This window comes from Echinops telfairi, unplaced genomic scaffold (assembly GCF_000313985.2).
Source record: "Echinops telfairi isolate 266 unplaced genomic scaffold, ASM31398v2 ScPeMD7_3533;HRSCAF=4204_1, whole genome shotgun sequence".
In the NCBI taxonomy this organism is placed as follows: Eukaryota; Metazoa; Chordata; class Mammalia; order Afrosoricida; family Tenrecidae; genus Echinops; species Echinops telfairi.
The window spans coordinates 26,755,283-26,779,252 of record NW_022107432.1 but is presented as its reverse complement, the minus strand read 5'-3'; the positions used below and the strand labels follow the sequence as shown (position 1 = coordinate 26,779,252).

The 23,970-nt window shown below is 51.8% G+C and overlaps 1 protein-coding gene across 4 annotated transcripts in view; it reads left to right on the top strand.

Moving 5' to 3' along the window:
• The window catches only part of DAAM2 (dishevelled associated activator of morphogenesis 2), a 140,701-nt gene that overhangs the window by 28,748 nt on the left and 87,983 nt on the right, over window positions 1-23,970 (top strand). For 3 of the 4 annotated variants that reach the window (XM_004710748.2, XM_045294800.1, XM_045294799.1), the window contains exon 1: window positions 9,994-10,088. The exons of the other annotated variant lie outside the window; for it this stretch is intronic. In XM_004710748.2, the coding sequence (XP_004710805.2) occupies window positions 10,052-10,088 (37 nt within the window). In that variant the 5' untranslated portion in view covers window positions 9,994-10,051. Of the gene's footprint in view, window positions 1-9,993; window positions 10,089-23,970 lie in introns of those variants that run through there. 4 annotated transcript variants of the gene reach the window in all.

Below are 23,970 nucleotides of genomic sequence, written 5' to 3'. Positions count from 1 at the left end.
TGTTGATACCAGCCGCCCCTTCCCCCGTGGCACAATCTACTCCATGGGGTTCGATGATCTGTGGCCGTGGGCCCACACGACACACAGACCGTCCGTTGATGAAGTGGTTGATGACGGAAGCAGCAGGGCACGAATTGGAATGGCGATCAGGTAGTCCCACAGGTCGAGTCTCCCTTTTGCATGCAGGACAGTTAGCGCGGCTCCTCTCGGTCCCTCAGGACAGGTGCCTCTTGACCTGCCATCTGTCACCACCGATGCTTCCGAGCCTGCTGTCACCAGTGCTGCCCCTGGGCCCCTTCTGGGCCTGTTGCTGTCTCCAGAATTACAGCCCTGACTGGCCTTTGCTGCCATTCTTCTAGAACAACCCCCGCCACCTCTCTCCCTTTGCTTTTTCTCTCTTCTTTTTCCCTTCTGCTGCTTCCTGATTCTTTCTGTCTCAAAACCCTCCAAGGGGTTGGATGCACATATGCATACCTCTTTACCAATTTCAAGTCATGGCCCCTCTGACGGGGACCCACAGGCCTGCCATTCACCACTAGAGGCCACAGCAGAACCTTCATTTGCATAGTAGGCAAAGGACACTTCATTTGAATAGCCTATTGACCAATCCCTGCAAGGTGCCTACCAATCATAGGGCAGGCTGCTTCCCCAGGCCTAGCAAAAAGCAACAAACCACAAGCTGTTTACAGCTTATCCAGGAAATGCCAATCACCCTGGACCAAAGTAACAAATCCTCAGGGGGTAGAAAATTAGAGCAAAGTTAGCTGGTCAGAGTTTACAGGGGGTGTGGGGGTAGGGACAAAAACCCTCTCCAGCTGTTTTTTTCCCAAAGAACCAAGGCAAAAGACCACAAAAAGGAACCGATTTCGCCACAGGGGCGGTGGAGGGTATTTACATCACAGCAAGACAAACAAACTTGAAATTGGGTATTGGCCAGAATCTTGTTCAGAAAAAGATGGCTTGGCCCAGAGCCCTGCTTTGGCCTTCCTCCTCCCTCCCTCCTTCCGTCCTTCCCGCCTTCCCTTGTGGATGCTCACCAGCCACTCCAGCTAGTAATCCCACTTTGCTAGGACGCAGAGTGCTTCTGCTCCAGCCCCTCCGCTGAACTCTGCTCTTCGCCTCTCTCTGCACAGCCGAAGGCATCACAGCTAAATAATGGAGCTTCTGCTCCGCCATGCTCCCTCTGTTTCCCTCCTCATCCGGGAGAAGGAAGGACAAATAAGATGGGCTTCTCTGCTGTGCCAACATAGGCTACCACCAGAAAGGTTTCACAGCACTGTCGGTTTGGGTGTATCCAGATAGTGGACATCTCTAGTACATATACGTGCCCTTTGACATCCATTTGTATAACATTCGGACTCATACACATCAGTGGTCCTGTAGGTGGTGGGTGTTTTTTGTTTTTAATAAAGGAAAGCAGCTCTCCTTTTGCTTATTATTTCCCCTATTGGTTTCAGAGACCCTAAACCCAGACTCCTGTAGCATAGGACCACGGGTGGGATCCAGGCGGATGAGGCTGAGGGCTAGGCTCCTGGGCTTCCTCCGTTAGCCCAGTAGTGGCTGTTGCTCCTGCTGCTCCAGCAGGCCAAGTAGCAGGTGGAGCAGGGCACTCTTCGCTCCCTTCCTCCCCACAAGCTTCCTCTCACTCTGGTCCTGCTGCTGCTGGCTGCCCAGGCCAGTTCCTCTGGCGATGCCAGCAGTTCTCTCAGTAGCAGCAGCAATGGCTTTGGCAGTGGCAATGAGGACCGTTGGAAGCAGGCTCCCTTGGAACTTTCCTAAGATGTTCACCCAGCATCCAAGTCATGTCATGTCCCATTCCACTGAATGCGTGATGGGCGTTAAGCAACCCATACATACTACATACCTATAGGGAAGGCACTGGTGGTTCACTGATAGAATTCTTGTTTTACATGCAGGAGACCCAGATTCAGTTCCCAGCCAATGCACCTTCCTATGGCTGTGCTGCTGAACCAGGGTCAGCAGAGCTTCCAGACTAATGTGGACTGGAGCAAGGTCTAGCAGTCTATTTCTCAAACCCAGGAAATGAAACTCCTGTGGATCGCGGTGATCTGAGTGACTGTGGAGATGGCACAGGATTTGCAGTGTTCTGCTCACTGGGTGTGGAGTCACGTGGGTCAGGTTCTGACCGGAGGGCAGCTAATAACAATCCCCTATACTAGGGCATATTCCCCCCCACCAAGAAAAATCAGAAAAAGTATCTGCTGGGCAGAGTTTTCTAATAGGAGTTGGTCCCACTAGGTGAGCATGGAGCAACTCGCTCTGAGTTAGTGCATCCAGCGGCATCACCTGGGAAGGTTCTCTCTGGTCACAGTAAAATTTTTCATGAAGGCAGTTTCACTTGAACCTCATTTATGGTGATGGCCGATTTAAGAGAACAGCATGTGGCTGTGAAATGTGTCCTGCTCAGGGGGTGGGGGGTGGAATGCCACAGAAACTGTTGTGATATTGAACACAGTTGACAAGGACAGCGCTATGGGAAAAACTCAAGTGTATGAGTGCTTTTCTTGTTTCCCAAAAAGGTGAAATGTCAATTCATGACAAACCTTGTTCTGGCTCTCCATCAACTTCCCAAATGGATGAAAATGTTGACAAAATCCATCCACTTGTGCTTGAAGACTGATGACGGACCATTGATGAGATGGGGAAGTTTTCCCGACTATCTTGGAGCTTGGTTCAGTGAATTCTAACAGAAGATTTGGGAATGAGAAGGGTTGCTTCAGAATTTGTGTGTCGAGTTCTGGCTGACTAGGAAAAAGAGTGTTGAGCAGAAACATGCTGTGCTTTGAGAGAACAACTCTGAAACAACCAAGACTTTCCCCCAGGTTATTACTGGTGATAAGACACGGTGCAATGGAAGAAGCCATCATCATCCTACCTAAGAACAGTTCAGTGAAATCAAAGATCGAGACAAAGCTTTTTTTTTTTAATGTGAAAGGGAGTTCGTTCCACCAAGTCAGACTGTTAATCAAGCTTTCTCTCTGGAAGTTCTGAAAAGATTGCATAACAGTGTGTGACAACAAAGACCTGATCGGTGGCAGATGGGTGACTGGTTTTGCCACCACAACAATGCACCTGCTCACACAGCCATCTCAGTGTGCCAGTTTTGGGCTAAAAGCAACATACGTCTCTTACCCTACACATCTTACTCACCTGACCTCAGTCCATGCGACTTTTTGTTTCTTCGAATGAAGAGGGACATGAAAGGATAGCAATTTGATGACGTAGAAGAGATGATTAAAAAAACGAGGGAGGTGCTATCAGCCATCCAAACAGATGAGTTTGAAAACTGTTTCCAAGAATGGAATTGCAGATTTGACAAATGTATTGAGTGTAATGGAGAGTCCTTTGAAGGTGCTAAGGTTGTTTTGTAAAATAATTCAAGTACATAGCTTAGAAAAAAATTCCATTTTTGGGGAGTACTCCCTTGTATATCTTCCCCTCCACCCCCCGTGGCATCGTGCCATTCCATAGCTATGTTCCCCGGTACTCTGCACTAAATTTTAAATTCTCAGAACTCAAGATTTAGTCTCAGCCCCGGGCAGACCATTCTTTGTCATGGGGGCTATGCTACAGATTGTCAGATGCATAGCAACCTACCTCTGTTCTACCCACTAGATGCCAGTAGCATCCCCAAGCCGTGACAGTCAAAAATGTCTGCAGACATTGCCATATGTCCCCTGGGGGACATAAATCTAGTTGAGATCCTTTGGTTAAAATGAAATTCTTCCTGTCATAGTTTACGTTCATTACATCTGATTCTACCCCCGAGTCTATTTCTGCAGTGTGCTTAAGGTCAGGGGACTAGATTCATTCTTTGAGAGGAAAGATAGAGAATTCCAGCAGCCTCTGGGTCACCCTTGATGTCTAAGGGAAACCATTAGCACTTTCTGTTTGCTTGCTTTTCTTCCAAGGCTCCACACGTACCCCACTGCCTCTGGCCAAGGACATCTAAGTCTCTTCCAACACCCTCTCTAATCCTCTTAACTCTTGCCCACCCAGCAGGAAACCTCAGAGGAACCAGTGAATGGCCTTTGCCATCTGTGGCTTCTGCAAACCGATACCCGCCCCCTTCACCCTCCCCGCACTCTCCCCCTTTACTGAGAATTTCCACTTATTTATTTATTTTCATCATGTCTAACATTCTTGTTGCTGTGGTGGAAACTTTTGTCCTTTGGAGAGCTTACCACTCCAGGCCCGGGGTCAGATTCCTCAGCCCAACTCTGGACCTGGCCTACGGAAGTTTCTTTCACCAGGGAGACCGTACCTTGAATGCTTTGGCACAACGGTCCTTGCAGTCTGCGCCTGAGCCTCCCCAGAGTCCAAGGCTCCACAACAGAGGGATCCCTGTGAGCCGAGGAAGAGCTGTGGGGTTTGGGGAGTGGGGGGAACTCCGTGGGAAGCCAGGATCCGGATCCTGGATTTGGGTTCCATTGTTTTTCAGCTTTTCTCCTCCTGGCTTCCTGGCATCTGAAGTCTACGGCAGCCAACCAGTGTCCCTAGCAGTGTCATTTGAATGACATTTGAATGGTAACAGATGGGCCTCACATTCTAGTGGCTTAAGACAACACAGGTCCACTTCTCATACATGCTATCCCTTCATGGCTCAGCAGAGGCGCTCTGCTCAGGGCCCCAGGCCGACTGAGTTGGTAGCAGCACCTCCTTATAAAGGCTGACAGGGGCCCTGGGGCCTGCAAAACAGTCAACGCCCAGCTTGGAGGTGGTCTGAAAGGTTGAGTCCATCCAAATGGACCTTGCCCTGTGATCGAATTCAGAGAAGTCCACCATCGCAAATGCCGTGGAGCACAGTTCTACTCTTGGGGTTGCTAAGAGATGAAATGGATATAAGGCAACTGGTGAAGTGTTGTGAGAATAGCCACGCACAGGGGAGTAAGGATCTGGTGATCACACACTCCAGGCCAGGATTGACATGCAACCCCTACTCTCAGCTCATGAGTCCAGTGGCCCCACCCATTTGAGCAAAGGGGAGGAGTCTAGTCTGTCAATCAGGTCATAGCCAATGATGCCTCTGTGTGGGCAGGGCCTTCTCCTGAGGATTCTGGGGACTCCTCTCTTCCTCCCTGGAGGTGGGACACACTGTCTCTCTGCTTGACATTCATGTTGACAAGCCACATGTGGCTCTGCAGCAAAATTGAAAAGATCTTAAAGGCTAGTATTCAGATAACGGTGATTTCGTTTGTTTGTAAACATTATTTATGACTATCGACTAATTCTTAAATTACTGTGACAGATAAGATTGGCTCTTCCTTCTCCAAAGTTTGCTGGCCCCTGGTCTAGAAGACAGACAGTTTCATGTGTATATTGTGTGTGCGTGTGTGTGTGTGTGTGTGTGTATATATATATGAGCAAGTTTCAGAGTCTCAAAGAAGTTGGTGGTGAATTGTCATTATCTTTTCATTCGATTATCCAGGAGTTTCTTGAAGCTCCCTCATATCATATGTGGATGTTTGCAGCACTGTTGGTTAAGTGTCGAACTGCTGACCATGAGGTTGGTGATTCAAACGCACCTGCTGCTCTGAGGGAGAAAATGGAGGCTGTCTGCTCCCATAAAGATTAAAACCTCCATATACATGGGAGTTGATTTGATGGCAGTGAATTTGGTTTTGGTGTGTGTTTGTATGTGTGTGTGTATGTCGTGTGCATCCTGCAAAATAAGCTTTCTGACTTCCTGTTTGTCCTGGTCCTTGAACTTGCCTTTTTCTGACTTGGATTAGGTCACAAGAGCCAGTCCTTCCTTTGCCCCCACAGGTCTCTGTGGTTCTGACACGGCCCTCACCAGTCTGATGCTAGTTTTCCTGGTGGTCCACGGGAGGCCTTCTGATTCTCCCAGTGATGCCCAGAGCTGGGTTCGACTGCCTGCTCAGGTCCCACACATGCCCAGTGTGACAGGCCTCCACTCCATAGAGCTGGTAGGATCGTACAAGGTTCTTGTCTTAATACTCGGGATGTGTTGTCTGGAGAAACCAGTCTCTGGAGAAGGCTATCATGCTTGGTAAAGTGGAAGGGCAGCGAAGGAGAGGACGTTTCATAAGTAGATCAGTAGAAACAGTGGCTGCGACGATGGGCTCTGGCGTTGTGAGAGGATGATGCGGGGCGGATGGTATTTCACTCTGTTGTGCACAAGGTCACTGTGGGTTGGAATGGACTCGATGTCCCCTAACAACAATAGCGACAAACTAGCAACAGTGGCTTCCTTAGAACCCAGGCCACGACCAGTTCATCAGTGCAGAGAGAAAATGTGGCCCATACCAGCTGAGATGGTTTACTCCCATGCCCACGGGCTCGCTGGTGCCTGCCTACCTAGCTTAGGAAGGTCAAGGGATGGAGCAGCAAAGCCGGACTGGAAAAAGCTCAGGCCACCTGGCCATCCCTCTTACGGCCATCTGGGCAAACCTCAAAGCCTCAAGCCATTTCTTGTTGTGTTAGGCCGGGTTGATGAGAGAAGCAAATCAAGGGACACGCATCGATGTGTAAGAGCTTCATATCAAGAAGTAGTTCTCTATCGAGAAAACACCCCAGCGCAGGACAACTCAAGTCCGTACTCAAGTCCGTACGTCTGATGCTAGTCCATCGGTCCCTCTTCAGACTCATGCAGCCACATGCATTGGGCAGGAAGAGCGCAGGCCAGTGGGTCAGGGGTTCGCAGAGATCCAAGGTCAGTGAAAGCATGGCAGTTTTCAGGGTCAGTAGCAGAAGGGGTTTGGGGGATGAGGTGCCCTGAGCCCTCCTTTTGAGGAGATCAGGCCCACAAGGAGACACCAGCAGGCTGTGGTCTGAATGACAGGTTGGACACTTTGAAACATCAAGTTGATACAAATGTATCTAACTGCCACACTTGCCTCCCTCCAGTAGTCCCACTGGATACCCCTGATACCGACCTGGCCTGTTGTTAAGGAGCCCATGAAACATCAAGTTGATACAAATGTATCTAACTGCCACACTTGCCTCCCTCCAGTAGTCCCACTGGATACCCCTGATACCGACCTGGCCTGTTGTTAGGGAGCCCAAAGACGTGATCTATCCAGGAGTGCCTGGAAAACAGCCATGCTCTGCAATCAATTGCAGGCGTGATTATTATCTCATGCCGCCTTAGCCTGAGATATGCCTCAAATGTATCTGGTTCTGGGGGGCCAGCCAAAGCAGGGGGACTGCACCATGGTTGTTCGTCCCTGCTGAGCTGGCTTCCACTCAACACCGCCTGGTTCTTACGCATCTTCATGGCCATCCTTGCTGCCCACGGCTGCAGCCACTGTGTGCTAACCCAGGGCCCACCTTCCATCACTCTGTAGCACAGTATTCTCCTGTGATCTCTCGGATTCTTACTGGCTCCTGCCCAACAGTAGATTTCCAGGCTGCTCTTTCTGGAAGCTGTGCTGAAACCCGTCCACCTTGGCTAGCCCTTCTGATATTTCAAAGACCATTGGCATTGCTTCCAGCACTGTAGTAACACCGAAGCTGCTGCATTGTGACGAAACCGAGGGACAGTGGTGCAGAGAAATAGATCAAGATACTAAATGGATTTAAATATAGCATAGCCCGGGGGGCCAAAATCATGGGGGCTTAGAAAGGGAAACTTGGCAATTGACTTCATCTCCCTCAACCTCAGTTTCCTAATCTGTAAAACGGGAGCAACTACCCAAAAAACCTCACTGCCATGACAGCCTTACAGGGCATGGTAGAACTGCCCCAGTGAGTTTCTGAGACTGGAGCTGTTTACAGGAGTAGAAAGCCCCATCTTTCTCCCACAGAGTGGCTGGCAGGTTCAAACTGCTGACCCTTCAGATTGCAGTCCGACATGGCACCACTACACCCTCAGGGTCTTTTCGGGACTCACTACAGCAATATCAATATCCATGACAACGTGATCTACCTCTTCAAAGTTGCTGTGGGGATTAAATAAATTCTTTGCTTCAAAGCACTAAGGACAATTCCTTGCACACAGTCAAACAAGGCAAAACTGAAGCAAACCTCACGTCTGTGGAGTCAATTCTGACTCACAGCAACACTGGAAGACGGAGTAGAAGGGTCCCCAGGGCTTTCTAGACTGTCCATCTCTGCAGGCTGCCATGCTGTTCTTCCACAGAGCAGCTGGTAGGTTCAAACCGCCAACCTTTTGATTAGCATCCGAGTGCATAACCCCTGTACCACTGGGAATCCTTTGGCACAGGCAATGATGATCAATTGCTGCTGGTTATAGTACTGCTGTCTGGGGGAGCCAAGCCCCCTGTTGGGCGAGGGGCAGGTAGAGGAACTTCTCCTGGGGAAGGGACTTTCCACCTCAGGGTCCTGCATGTCCAGAGAGTGGACTGGCATGGCAGGATTGGCCAGGGTCCTGGCACTTGCTCAGAGCTGTTTCCTGGAGAATACTGCCCCATTCTGGCCCCTTCTTTTCTGTTTTTTGGCCTTCCGTAGCCTCTCACACAGGGCTTCATATTGTTTTAAACCAGCTCATTCATGGCAGACACGGCAAAATTGGACACAGAAGCCACCCAATCGGTAAGTATGCTGGATGATAACTAGAATGGGCAAAACGACAGGTGGAAGCTCTCAAAAGGGGGATTTTGAAGAGGCAGAGCGAGCTCCTTCAGGTGTTCAGGCTGCCAGGACCGTGGAGAACAATATATATATCTAGAGCCAGAAGGTGAGCTACCATCTTTGAGCCTGGCACTGTTGTTTCCAACTCTGTGGCGTAAGAGATTTAGTTGCTACGTAACCTACCCACTGCTCAGGCTTAGAAGAGAGAGATTCTGCTTCCAGCAAGGTATCCACCTGTGCGTTTTCCTGTTCCTGTTCTTGTTCTGGTATGCCCACAATGGACACATTTGGATCCATGCCGGTGTTGCTTGGTCAGTCATGTCTGAACCAGGAAGAGCTGGTTTGGACTCTTGCTCTCAGGGCAAGCTGTCCCTTTAAGGAAGGCAGCCCAACTTCACAGCCACCCCGCCTCCCTGCTGGGTGCAGCCTGGGCTGCAGCTGGGACCCTCCTGGGCTGGTTGGGAGCACACTGGAACCTCTAGAGATGGGATTGCTCTCCCTGGCAACCCAGACCCAAGGAAGAGATCCCCACCCACAGCCCCACGGAAGGTGGCGGCAGCCCTGGGCTCCCTCCCCCAGGCCTGGCTCTGGGACCTCAGAGGATTATTCTTGAAGACTGAGCTCAGGATCCCTAAAAAGGAAAGTTGGAAAATAGCCGGACAGACGGTGAATGCAAGGAGCCCCCCCGTGGCCTCTCCCTCCTCGGATCTTGAGTGGTGGATTTGGGGTCGAGTTCTCGTGGTTCCTGCTGGAAGGGGGTCCGAGGAGCAAATGTGTGAAGGAGGCTACCAGTTGTGGTACCGGGAGGTGGGCTCCTGGAAAGTCAATGTGGGGAGCCAGCCTAGGATTTAGGGGCAGAGAACCCTTTACTGACAACCCCACCCCTTCCTCCCAGTGGGTGTCACCCTGGAGGCAGGGAGCTGACATCTGGAGAGTTCTGTAGCCTGAAGTCAGGCCCAGGGGATGGAGATGGGGGCCGGGGGTGGGGGCAGATGTCAGATTTCTCCCACATTGAATGAAAACAGAGCATGGCCCGAGAAGGCTGTTGGCGAAGATGCCGAGACCAGATGACGTGGGCTGTCCGAGGCTGGAGTTAGTGACCCTGAGGTTCTATCTCAAGGGAAGACCCGGGCCAGCCTCTTTCCCTCAGGGTGAAGGGACCAGTCAGGCCCTGGGCTTGCTCCCCAGGCCCTGAGGAGGCCAGTGCTGTGCCCTTTGGCTGGGGGCAACTGCCCATGGGCCACAGCGGGCAGAACCACAGTGGGAGGCAGCCGGCTGCCAAGGGCCAGGAAGAATGGGGAGCCTGTTGTGGCTGAAGCCTGGGAACACTGCCCCAGGGGAGGCCCACGCTGCCCAGAGTGAGGCCGCCTGGAGAAGGCAGGAGGGGAGAGAGGCTGCGGGGCTCTAGGGATGGGGCTCTTCAGCCACCCCTCCCTCTCCACTGAGCCAGTGGTCCCCCCTCCCCATTTCCTGAGCCATGGACACAGGCGAGCCACCTGATGTTGGATTTCCAGGTAAAGCTGGAGGGTTGGGGTCTGTGCCCCAGGGAGTCACCTTCCAGGGGGAGAAGGCAGGACAGAGTGGCCTTAGCAGGAGGAGGGGCTTACCTGGGAGGAGGGGCTCAGGGTCAGAGAAGCACCAGGGTTCCCTCTACTTGGACAGGTCTTGCCTGTGCTGTTGTTTGTGCTTGGCTTGTGTTTGTTACCGAAAGAAACAATCCAGAGGAGAGGCAAGAGGAAAGAAAGGCCTGATGGGACTAGGGGGCTGTGGTGATGAAAGCAGCCTTTGAAAAGTAACGGTGACAGTAGGGAGAACTTGTCATTCAGCCCGAGTCTTCAGCGGGCCACCACGGGGCCCAGGACAGCGTGCGCTCCGTCTCGCTCAGTTCTCCAGGCGATTCTTTGAGTGACGAATAAGTACGTTGGTGGTAGCGAGGACAAGACGGAGGCATTGAAGGGATAGGGGCATTGTCTAAGAGGGCCCGTATACACAAACACAGACCTGTTTTTGTATTTGTGTCTGCCTCCCACTCCAGGTGACCCCAGGAGGCAGGCCTTAAGATTATTCAAAGGCAAACTGCTGGCGCTCTGTTGAAGACAGACCTGGAAAAAGAACGGGGAACACCATTTCTTTCTGGCTTCACCATCTGCATGGGTCTAGAGATGTGGGGGAGGGGGCTGTCTAGAGATGTGGGGGGCTGTTTTCCCCATGGTGTGAGTGCTCAGAGTGAAAGTCTTCTTTTCCTTGGGAAATGTTCCATTTTGTGCTTCACTTTCAACAGCGATCTGAAAGTGTAGTGCCCTCATTCTGCATCATCTGAACATTGCGGTACTGCTTGGCTCCCAGTGATTAATTTGTAGTATTCTGTTTCTTAATCTGGTTTCTCTGCTGTACCCTTGGAAACCCCAATGTGCTAATGAGGAAGAGAACCTCTGCTGATTTGGAGGTCCCTGGGTAACCCAGGGACTAAGGACTCAAGTCCTAACCCCTAGGTTGGCTGGCGGTTCAAACTCACCCAGAGGTGCCTTGAAAGACAAGCCTGGTGAACCCTGTGGGAGGGACAGCTCTGCTGTAACACCCATATGAGCACCATGCCTCAGGAGGGACCCGCCTCCACTCATGTCTGGCTTCATGTGGTTTATTTTTATTTCCCATAGTATTTGTTGCGTTGTCTTTTAGGGACATATTTTGACAGTGAACTAGCCTTCCACTGAAACGTGGTTATACTGATTGCTCAGGGACATGGGTTGCAGTTTCCGCAATTTGTCAGCACTCCAGTGGTTTATCTTATTTCTGTTTCCATTGATTCAGCGTTGCCCCCCTCCCCCCCCCCCAATCCCTTGCCTTCTTGTTTTTGCTTTTTGTTTTCCTTTTTTAACATAGTTACTTGTTGAAGGGACACTTCGCTTATGAATATTAGTATTTTATAATACATTCTATGAATTGGACGGGTTTTAGTTTTCAGTTAGAGGGTATCTTAGGGAGATCATCTTGGCAGTTCCTCTAGTGTCTACCAGTCTAGTAAGTCTGGTCTTTGAAATTGAATTTTGATGTCTGCATTTGTTGCTACAAATTTTCTTCTGAGAATGACTTTTGCTGGTCCCAAATGTTTTGCCATGCTAATTTTCCATGATCGTTTGATTCCAAGAATTTAAAAATTGTTTTTATTACTCATTCTTAAGTAAGCGGTTCATCAGTTTCCATGTATTTCAGTTTTTCCGTTCTTTGTGTCATTGATTTTTTAGTCAATAACGTTGATTTTTAGTCAATAGTATTATGGTGGCAGCCTGGTGGTGTAGTGGGTTATGTGCTATGCTGCAAACCACAAGATCAGCAGTTCGAAACCACCAACTGTTCGACAGGAGAAAGATGAGGCTCTTCTACTGCTGCAAACACTTACAGTCTCTGAAACCCAAAGTTCTGCTCTCGCCCACAGGGTTGCTGAGTGAGTCCGAATTAACTCAATGGCAGGGCTTTATATTACCTGGATGTTCTGAAATGTTTGAAGCTTGCTTTGTGACCTAGAATTCGGTCTGTTCTGGAGAATGGTCCCTGCTCATTGGAGAAGAATGTGCATGGCCTTGAGTGAGGTGGAGTGCTCTGTGCATGTCTATGAGGTCCAGTTGGTTGGTTGTGTTATTTACATTTTCTGGGTCCTTGTTTTGTTTCTTGGCAGTTGTCCGTCCATCATTGACAGTAGCATGTTAATGTCTCTCGCCGTTATTGTAGTACCGTCTATTTCTCTTTTCAGTGAGAAGAATCTGTTTTATGCTGCTCTGACTGTAAGCAGGGAGATGGACACAATAAGTATTCTAAGTTAGGAAATGTTCATCGCCCCCAGTCTCCTTGGCAATGGACTCAGCTGGGACTGATCACTGGAGGGGTCCCCCATCATCTAGCTCGCTGATCCCCCAGCTCAAGTTGTTCTCAGTCCAGAGACTCAGACAGGAACGTGTAAATCGAGAGAGAATGACTCTGAATCAGGACGCTGGGGCCCTGCTCTGGTCCACCATCGCTCGGATTTCCCACTTCTCTGAATCTTGACATGGAGCTCAGATAGTGTAAGGGCCAAGCACTGGGCAGCTCATCAGAGGAGGTCCTCACAGCGTGAAGTCACCCCGCGATTCTGCAGAGCTGTTCTGGGGTCATTTCAGAATGCCTAGCCTCTGCGAGGATCCGGTGTTAGGACACATTCACTGTGCAATCCCTGATGTTGGAAACTGTGCTTGTGTCTCTGTGTCCACATCGCTGATGTTGTTGCAATTGCATCTCGTAGCAATTGCCTTTAGACAGGCTGGGCAGTCTGCACCAGATCGAATGCCCCTCCAGGAGGTGGAGAAAAGAGACTCGGGACCTTTCACCTCCTCCTCTTCTTCCCCTTCCATCTCCCTTTCCTCCTCCTGTTGACAGTGTGGGTCTGACCAGGAAGCGGCTTGCTGTGGTGCCCATTTTTCAGTAACACTTCCACGTACCTTCAACTTTTCAGATTCTCTGTTGCAACTACTCAGATCTGTCTGCCCTTGCAGCATGAAGGCTGCCATCGATGATATGCAAATGAGTGGGTGTGGCTACATTCCAGATAATTCTATTTCTTTTTTTTATCGTTTTATTAGGGGCTCATACAACTCTTATCACGATCCATACATACACCAATTGTGTAAAGCACATTTGTACATTCTTTGCCCTCATCACTCTCAAAACATTTGCTCTCCACCTAAGCCCCCAGCATCAGGTCCTCATTTTTCCCCTCCCTCCCCTCTCCCCCGTTCCTCATGAACCCTTGATTATTTATAAATTATTATTTTGTCATATCTTGCCCTGTCCAACATCTCCCTTCACCCACTTTTCTGTTGTCTGTCCCCCAGGGAGGAGGTCACATGTAGATCCTTGTAATCGTTTCCCCCTTTCCAACCCACCTTCGGGCCAGGTAGGGTCTACACTCTTCAGGGTGCTGAGGAACCTTGGTGAAGTGGTTATGTGTGGGGTTGCTATCTGAATGGTGGGCCTTTTGAAACCTCCATGAGCTTCTCAGGAGAATGACCGGGCTTTCTACTTCCATAAACAGTTGCAGTGTCAGATACCCACACCGGATCGCCATGAGTCAGCATTGGCTCAATGGCAGTGAGTTAGGTTTGGGGTTGGTCTTCAGGGTGGCCCTTTGGGCTCAGCATGGGGCTAATTGCTAAGTGAATGCTTCAAACCCTAAGGCGCAGTCATATATAGGGTTGCCGTGAGTTGGAATTGGCATGATGGCAGTGAGTGTGCTTGTTTCTCTTAACCGATGGCGTCAAGGTCCCTGAGTGGCACAGGCAACTTGCTCTCAACTACTAAAGTAGCGGTGGGCAGTGGAACCCATTTAGTGGGACCAAACAACGGCCCAGTCATCTGATTCTGTAAAGACAGCTTGTTGTTAGTTGCCACTGGTTGATTTTCCACTTACAGAGACCTTGTGTAACCCAGTTCACCCAATTCGCTTTCTTCTCGGGCTGTGAGCTTTGCGGAAGCAGATGGACAGGCCTTTTCTCCCCTAGCAGCACCAGATAAGTTCTAGCCACCAGTCTGCTGGCGAACGCCTCCTTCCTAACCTCTGCAGTCCTCAGCCTCCTTTCCATCACGATGAGAGCTGAGAAGACCCTGTGGAGCAGCGGTTCTCAACCTGTGGGCCGTGACCCCTTTGGGGGGGGTGTGTCGAATGACCCTTTCACAGGGGTTGCCTGATTCATCACAGGAGCAAAATGACAGTGATGGATTAGCAACGAAAATAATCTTCTGGTTGGGGGTCACCCCCACATGAGGAACTGTATGAAAGGGTCGCGGCATGAGGAAGGTGGAGACCCCTGCTGTGGAGCAAGCAGGTTTACCCTGTCATATGTGGAGTCACCATGAGTCAGAAGCAATGCTAGGGCAGTGGGTTTGGTCTGGGTTTGGGTTTACCGACTGGGTCAGCTTCTACGTTGACACATTTGATGGTTCCCCTGAGACCCGCTTGACTTCTTAGCATGACGGCCCTCTTCTCCCATCTCTGTTCATCAAGTGTATCTTCTGCCTCTCATGTCCCCATCACGCCACTCACCATGACTCTGTCCTTCCTTTCCATGCTCTCCAGCCTTGGCGATAGGCACCCCCGCCACCCCTCCCAGAGTGTTCATGCTCCTCTCTAGTAATGAGATGTGGACCCCTCCATCAGGTCCATGGCTCTCATTCCGAATCTTTTAATGACCCTGTACCTCCCAACCCCCACCACCTCAGGGGCTCCCTCTTCTCCTCTGGGACCCCGCCCTTGACACAGGCCTCTTCTTACTGCTGTGGGGTCCATTCCTACTCAGAGTGACCCCCACCTGACAGGCCGTGCACTTTCCGCGGCCATGGTCTTTACGGAAGCAGACCCCCCAGGTCTATTTCCTGTGGCACCTCTGGGTGGGTTTAAACTAATAGACCTTCGGTTAGCAGACGGGTTGCTTAACCTTGCATTGCCGGACCTCCTTCTTCTTGTACTACCCTCTAGTGGTTTTTTATATCATTCTCCCCTCCCGGACAGGACTCTCAAAGCGGGGCCCCTTGCGCTTCCCCGTGGGCAGCCCAGGAGTAGGCTCACAGCAGGTACTCCTGACCTGAGCATCCACACCCTCTCCTCTTCCTCTCTGGAGCTGGAGCTACTGCAGGGGCTTTTTGAGTATAGCTGTGCCATTTTGGCAATCAGGACCTCATCTGAGGGCTGCTAAATCCACACTTGGCTCCGCACCCTTAGCCTGCTTGGCCCTATACCCTGTTTGCTTGACACCTTGTGTAGGGCCCTGGGGGAAGGACGAAGGGGGCTTAAGAGAGGCTCAGACTTCAAAACTAGCCACGCCTGCAGAGCAGGGCCCTGCCACCTCTTGGCTCCTGGGTTAGCATCTTCAGTTACTTAAGAAAACATGTGCAAGTCTCAGACAGAGACAGGGGTTCCTCTCATTTATGCCATCTCAGCGAGAATTTTTACAAAGTGAACCGTCATCCTGGAGAAGCAGCTGAGCTCAGCCTGGGGGTCCTTTCCTGAGCCCAGCGAGAAGACACTGCCCCTCCACCAGCTCCCCCTCCACCATGTGTGTCGTTTGGCAGGTGGGAACCCGCTCTTCTGAAGTGGCAGGTGTGCAAGGGGACATATCTCAGAGCACAGGGTGGGAGCGCCCCTGAGTATACAAGTGTATTCTCTCCCAAGGGCGCACGCCTGCAGGAGGGGAGGCCTCCGGTGTGGCATTCCCGTGAGAACCCAACCTGAACACAGCAGGCGGTGTTTCTGGCACCGGTTGCATACCAACACCACCCAGTAGTCCCGCCCCATGGTTGTTTTCAGGGTCATTGTGCCTGCTTTTCCTCACAGCCACTTCAGGTAACAGAGTGGAGCTGCCCCATCGGGCTTTTGAGGTGGCATCACCCTCATAGGAGAAGATATTTCAGGGCTTTCTTTCATAGAGCCTGGGGGTGGGGGGCGTAAGGACCACCAACCGTTTGGCTTGCAGTCGATGAGTAAATGTGGCACCATTAGGGCCCCTACGCCTGCTATTTCACTGCTAAACGGCTCCACACAAATACTTGGCAATGAATACTTGCAAACCTCTCTGTTTTCTAGAACACGTGGTATGATTCCATGTTTCCTGTGCATCCTGCAAGACGGAGGTGGGTTAGTAGATGTTGGATCAGACATAGGCTGTGCTTACAGTGTGTCGGGGGCTCAGTGAACCTGCTTTCTTGTCTCCCTGACACCTATCTAGTCTAAGTTCTCCCTACCAACTCAGCACTCCCTCACTGCCAAGGAGTGTAGATTCTGAGGACCGGGAAGAATTGCTTCTTGGAGTGTCTGAGGCTGTACATCTTGACTAGAGCAGGTGGTCTCATTCTTCTCCCACAGAGCACCTGGTGAGTTTGAACCACTGACCTCCTGGTTAGCAGTCGAGTGCGTACCCACTCCACTACCAGAGCGCCTTGTATGATCCCACTTACGTGAAATATCTAGAGTAGACAAATGGAGGAAGACCAAAGTTTGGGAAGCATCTGCTTTCAGGGGGATTGAGCTTTTTGGGGTGATGGGCAATGTTGGAAACATCTAGTGGTGCCAGTTGTACAACAAGATGAAAATAATCTATGCCACTGAATTGGACATGTGAAAATGTAAAACGAAGGTTCAAATGGGACGTGCTTTGTTTTACACACACACACACACACACACACACACACACACACACACACACACACACACCACACACACACACCTGCTACTGTTATGTGCATTCTGACTCACAGTGACTCACTGTGGCAAAGGATACAACTTCCCTGTAGGGTTCCCGAGGAACCCTGGTGGTGTACTGGTTATGTGTTGGCCTGTTTACTGCAACATCACCAGTTCAAAACCACCAGCCACTCTGAGGGACAAAGACGAGGCTTTCTGCTTTTGTAAAGAGTTACAGACTTGAAACCCCCTGCAGGCAGTTCTAGCTGTCCTGCAGGGTCATGAGGAGTAAGAGTTGACTCCCTGGCAGTGCGTTTGGTTTTGAAGTGGGTTCCTAGGCTGTGCTTTTCTCCTGTGAAATAACTAGGGGATTCAAACCCCTGGCCTTTACATTTCAGCTTAACCATTGGCTCTCAAGACTCTGATATATGAGGAGGCTTCAAAGAGTTCATAGCAAAATGGAGTTAAAAAGTTTCCGGAAATGTTCTGAAGGCCCCTTTTATATACTTAACTTTAAAAAGAGTCTTAATTTTAAACAAGAGTCAGAAAGAGGGTGGGGGGGGGACACAGAAGAAGAGCAACAAGAAAACAATTGCCATCTACGCAGCTGGGTGCTAAGAGCCTCAGGAGGAAGTGCTTGTGTCCAGTGCTCAGTATCTGATGTCACTAGCAGTGGGTGACAGATACACATGTATCCCATCCAGGGACATTTCCCTGCCCGCTGTCAGCCAGGCCTCGGTTGGCCACAGGACAAAGCCCCATTGGAGGAGCGAGTCCTTCCACAGGTGAACCTGGCTGTGGGGAAGCTGGAGAGGTGCTCGGTTAGGTGTCTCCGCCCTTTCCCTCAATGTTAGCATTTCCAGCAACATCTTCAAGTCCTTGGTTGTGTATGCCGTGGGAGCCAATGATCCTCTCTCTTGAGGTTCCCCCCAAGCCCCCAAACTCAGGGCCACCCAGTCCATCTGTAGAGGACGGCACAACGGCCACTGGGGTTTCTACAACTTCAGCCTGGTCTTTCTCCCAGGGAGCAGCGGACAGGTCCCAATGGCTCACCTTGTGGTGAGCAGACCAACCCCCACTCCCCGCACTACGCCATGCCACCATGCCAGGGGGTTCTCCTAAAACCGCCAATCCCTGGAGACCAGGTCACATGCTGAATGGAGGACAATGGGGCAGCAGAGTCAAACCCACCAGTCTCTCCAGGGGAGGAAGATGAGGCTGTTAGGCTAGCATTTGTGCTTCTGCTTTTCAACGGTTTGCCATAGGCGCCGGCTTCTGCAGAAACCAAGCCCTACAGCAAGCAAGGCCTGAGTGACAGTGTCCTGAGAGGGAAAGGCAGGCGTGCAGCTGCCAGGTCTGCTCATGAGCTGGCTGTGGGGGTGGAGACCAGGGGCCTCACCTCTCAGGCGTCTGTTTCTTCACCTGTAAATGGTCCCGGGAACCCCAGCCACCCCTACTCTCGACACGGCCTGCTCCGTCAGTCTTCCGGGAGAACCCTGGCAGCCCCTCAGAGAAAAGAGGGCCTGAATTCATTCACAGGGCAGGCAGGGAGAGAGATGCTCCAACAGGGGCGGCCCAGCTCATTCTGAGGGCGGAGTGGGCAGTCTTTGTCCAGAATCGGATTATTGGGTCTGAGTTGGTGCAATGGAGCTTGGGATCCACCGAGGTGTCCCTGCTCATGGGGGAATGTGGGAGCTGAGTGTCAGAGGCAGGGGATGCTCCCCCACTCCTATCTTTGGGTTCCTACACCTGGACCACTATTCGTGGCCTCTGTCTCTGTGTGATGTGCACCTGCCCTTGACCTCCTTGGTCTGAGAGTGTACATGCCTAACAGATCAAAGGGGAATGCGGAAAGTGACCTGAAGGTGCCCTCCCCCTCCCTGAGCTACATCCCAAGACTGGCACTCGGCCCCTGTCACAGTCTGACCACCTGCCTCTCAGTCACTGTTGTCACTGCTTCTGTCTAGAGGTGTGTCACTGGTGAATGCCAGTCAGCCTTCAAGACCCCATTCAAATGTTACCACCTCTGTCAAATTCCTCTTAACACCCCCACCCGTACCCCTCCCTCTCTGCCACGCACAGACAGGCCGGTGAGCTTCTCCCTCTTTTCTGTCTTCACAGACCTGCCTCTGAGGTAGCACTGAACTGAACTGCCCCACGTAACAGCACTTCACACGCTGTTTCCAGCCCACTGTTCTGTCTGCTCGCTGAGAGACGCCAAGCACCCCGACACGGGACAATTTAGTAGTGGGTTACACATTGGGCTACTCAGCGCAGGGTCAGCGGTTCAAAACCACTAGCTTCTCGGGAGAAAAATGAGGCTTTCTACTCCCGTACAGAAGAATGACAGTCTCAGAAAGCCACAGGGGCAGTTCTACCCTGTCCTGTAGGGTGGTGAAGAGTCGGGATCAACTCAATGGCCGTTGGTTGTTTTGTTTGGCCTCCCCTGCACTGGTGTCTGTGTCTCTCTGTGTCCACCTCGTTCTGAATCAGTCTGGAGAGGGGAGCACTCTGGGGGCCGTTGCTGATAGACGGGTGAAGGGGAGATGTTGGAGAAGACCCTGGCTCGAGTCAGAGAGCCCTGGTTCCCCTTGTCTGTCTGTGACTCAGCTAGGGGTCCCTTTCTCTCTCGGAAAGTTCCCTACCTCCAGACCAGGAAGGCAGGTGGGCTTCAGGCTGACAGAGCTGACCTCTAACTTCCAACCCTCCTTGTTCTGAGGCCTGTGGCCTCCTCCTCACGGACAGGGGATGGGATGGTGTTGAGAGACAGCCCTGCCCTGACAGCCTTGGGCTCGGTCAGCTCAACTGGGTGGCTAGGGCACAAGCTGCCTGGGAACTTTGGGAAGCAAGGGCAGCCCTCAGAGCCCCCCTCCTCCCAGGCCAGGATGTGGCTGTGCTGTGAGACTGGGGCTGGCGGAGGTTCCCAGAGCTGGGCTCCAGCACTCCCGGATGCTCCTGGTCCGGGTAGCCCCTCGTTCTCTTGGTGGGGACAGGAGGCTCCAGCTGCCCAGGTCAGGGCCACGCTGCAGAGTCAGTTCCACAGGTGCCCACCTCTGGCACATCTCCTCCATCCGGGCAGCTGCCAGAGGCTCTGAGGCCTCGCCTTGTGTGAGGCCAGTCAGGAATCAGGCATATCAGACTCTGGTTGTTCCGGGCAGGGCAGATCAGCCAGCCTCTGTCCACCCCCCATGTAGCAAATGTTACCTCACTTAATCCCCACAACACTTTGGAGACCCGGGCAGCAGCCTGGTTTTCCAGATGAGGAGACTGAGGCCCCCAGAGATTCCCTCACCTGCTTTGAGGGCTGTTAACCCCAAGGTCGGAGGTGCACATGCACCAGCCACCGTGAGGGTGGAGGATGACGCCATCTGCTCGCGGAAGGACACACAGTGTCCTGAACCCAAAGGAGTGTCACTAGGAGTCAGCATGGCCTCCCTGCCCGTGCTTTCAGGCTTGGTTTTTGCTGTTGAGTCTGTGCGTCTGTCTGCAGCAGAACCCCACACTGGCCGCCCCGCACCATTTCCACAATCATCCTGAAGTTTGAGCCCATGGTGGCAGCCACTGGGGTGGCTCGGTGGTAGGATTTTCACCTCCGGTGCAGGAGACCTGCCTTGGATCCCTGGCCAATGCACGTCCTACGCAGCCACTACCTAGCTGTCAGTGGACACTTGGTGCCCAACAGATGTCAGTAGTGTTTCTGGATGGGCTAGGAAGAAAGGCCTGGTAACCTCCTTAGAGTCAGCCAATGAAAATTGTATGGGTCACCAAGACTCTGACCCACCACCCGCCGTAGGAGGGTGCAGGACTGGGTGGCATTTTGTTCTGCTGCGCGTGGGGTCTCCGTGAGCCGGTGAGTGTCACAAGGACAGCTGGACACAACACACTAGGTGCCAAGCAGGACAGGATTTGCCACCCATGAGCTCACAAGGATCCCATCAGGCGCCTACTCTTCCTGGTTTCAGATGCGGAAACTGCGGTGGGGCACAGGGTGGCTCAGGAACACATCCAAGACAGCAGAAGAGAAGCAGCTCCGTCTGAGATTTGTACTCGGGCAGTTGAGTGTTAGAGCCCGGGCTCGTCATCACAAGATGATGATGATGCCGTGGTTACAAAGACAGTAAGCATCTGGGGGAGGCGAGGAGGCCTGTGGCGCCCCACCTGGACAAGCCAGGTATGTGCTCTGAGAGGCAGGCGCCCCAGCGCTCCCTCCTCAGCAGCCCGAGGTCAAGGCAGGGCCACCGACAGGTTCCTTCGCTTTGTTAACCCAGTGAAAGAGGAGGGCTGGGAAAGCTTCACTCCATCTGAGTTTGGGCGAGCACACCCCCTGTTGCTTCCTGGGGTTTGACTGAAGAGTTTGCGCCGGCTCCCAATTTGCAGAGAATGAGGAGAGGGCTGAAAACTCCTGTCCAAAATAATAATTTATAAATTATCAAGGGTTCATGAGGGAGGAGAAGTGGGGAGGGAGGGGAAAAAATGAGGAGCTGATGCCAGGGGCTTAGGTGGAAAGCAAGTGTTTTGAGAATGATGAGGGCAATGAAGGTACAAATGTGCTTTACACAATTGATGTATGTATGGATTGTGAGCCCCTCATAAAATGATTTAAAAACAACAACAACAACAAAAAACTCTTGTCCAGGGAGAGAGTCAGGGGCTGCATTCCCCCACCCCCCACTCCCCACCCTTCTTTCCATCCAGACCTTTCTCCCTAACCCTCCCAGGGAAAGAGACGAAGCAGGGGGCACCCATTCTTGCATCTTCCATTTCTCTGCCAATCAGAGAATAGCTTTCTTCTTGATGATGATGATGATGATGATGATGATACTCACCCCTACTGCCTTAGGGCCTGTTCCGCATCCCACTGCTGTGCATTCAGTTCTAACTCAGAGCCACCCTGTAGGGCAGCATGGAACTGCGCCATGGGGCGTCCTCGACTGTCCATTTTTCTGGGAAGCAGACAGCCTCATCTTTCTGCTGCAGAGCCAATGGGAAGGTCAAACCACCGGCCTTGCTGCTAGAAGCCCAGGGGTTAAGTCACGGCAATGAGGTCAGCTGTGATCGTGTCAGCATATATTATGCTAATCCATGGATGATGTCATTGACACGTGGGGGGGGGGGATGAGACTGTAGACTTTACCACTCATATGTGTAGAAGAACACCATTATCTGCTGTCATAGGGATTAAGCTGAAGGGGAAAAAAAACACCCAAAAAACAAAATGTGTTAAGTCAAGGGGCTCTGAGTTGCTCCTGATTTGAACTGGTCCCTGCGACCCAGGAGCTGGTCAAGTCAAAGCCGAGACTCGCTGGTGTGAGGGTATGTCCTTGTCCTCCCTGTCCCTCCCATCTGGTCTGGTGGGAGGACTACGGGACGTTCCTCAGCCGCACTTGGGGGGAGGACCTGAGGTCGCAGACCCCTGCCATCTCCACATAGCTGTGCCTGCGTCCCTCTGCTTGTGGGGCGCTTGCGTGGAAATCCTGCTGAGAGGACCAGGTGTAGTCCAGTGCCTGGCCTTTTGAAAGTGGACTTGCCAGTGGCTGCTGGACCTTGTGGTCTCCTCAGGCCCCCTTAGCTCCCCAGGGACACCCACCTACCCCTACCCCGGGGTGCTTCATAGTCACCGTTACATCCAAGATGTGAGTGCTCTGATGCACAGGCTCCAGGGAGCTCGGCTTCCTCCCCTGTTCCTAATCCACACTGGATGGAGCCAGGTCGTTCTGAGCCTCGCTGAAGACGGGGCTTCTCCACGTGGCCAGGCTTCTCCTCAGACATGCGCTTCTCGCCTGGCCTTCTCTGAGTTGGGGGGCAGTCTCCTGTGACCCCCTCTTCTCTCCTGAATTACCTGAGGTGGGGGAGGGAGGAACCCCGGTCCCACCCACTGCCCTGTCGATGAAGTCCCGGTTCTTCGTTGCTCAGGGACAACGTGGTCACGGCTTAGTTCTGAAAACACAAAACCTCACTCTCTGCCATTGAGCTGATTCTGGCTCACATCAGGAACATTCTAGAGAAATGAAATGGGAACAAAAAACAAACAAACAGAGCCCAAACCTGAAAAACAAATCTGGATTTCCTAGAGGCAAACTATACTGGGAAACATCTTCATCAAAACTTTACCCCATCAATAGTTTTATTGGCATATAATCCCCACAGCATACGATTCAGTAGTTCAACCACAGCACGTAGAGCAGTACAATCATCACCGCAGCCAGTTCTAGAACGCTGTCTTCATTCTTGTGCTCATCGTTATTAGCTCCCCATCTCACCCCCAACCTCCCTGCCACACCCCCACGGAACCTTTCCTGTGTCTCTCTATAGATTTACCTATCCTGGGTTTCAAGTACAGCAAAGCATTGAAAAAAAGAACTAACAGCAAGAACAACAGAAAACAGATAAAACCTCCGTTGAAAAGAAAGCAGAAAGTATTATAACCGAGAGCAAATTTCAATGGAGCCTCGGGGAGATCAGTGCTTTTTACTGTGATTTGAGCACCAGCTTACAGACCCGACCAGTCTTCCATTTACAACGCACACCCCTTTGGTTCCCTGACACAACAGGAGAGCGCTCTTCCTGCGTCTCCTCTGCCTTTCTGGGGTCCATGCCTCCTCTTCTCCTTATTCCTGCCTTCTCAGCTTTGGGCAAACAATCCTGAGGGGCTGGCTGTTTAAAGGGCCATTGTTCCCCTGCCAGGGCTGTCTGGGCTGATGGCGGAGTGGGGATGGCTCATTTCCAGGCTTGAAGGGTGACGAAGGGCCCTGGTCTAGGTAACTCCCTTCTCACCTTAGCTTTGCAGAATGCTCTGCCGTCAAATCCGTCGCCCATCAGCCACTGCCCCGCTGACTCTGCTTCTTGACCACCCCTCCCCCCCTCCCCCCCTGGGGGGTCAAGAATAGAACTCCTCTCCACACCCACAGGCTTTTCTTCCCTTTTTAATCATTTGTTTTGCTTTTGTTGTTGTAAATAAAGCAGAGCATACCCCAATCCAGCAATGCCTGCGTGTATCATTCTGGGATTATAGTCTTCAAGCAATGTGATCTTCCTCCCTGCCCTTCTCCGAGTGTGTTCCTCATGAATAGAAACTCGCTGTCGGCCGGGCTCTCGCTGGCCGATTGTGTCGGAGGAAGAAGGAGAGGGTCAGGACTTTCTTCTGAGGCACCGCTGGGGGGCTGAAATCTCTCATCTTTTGGTCAGCAGCC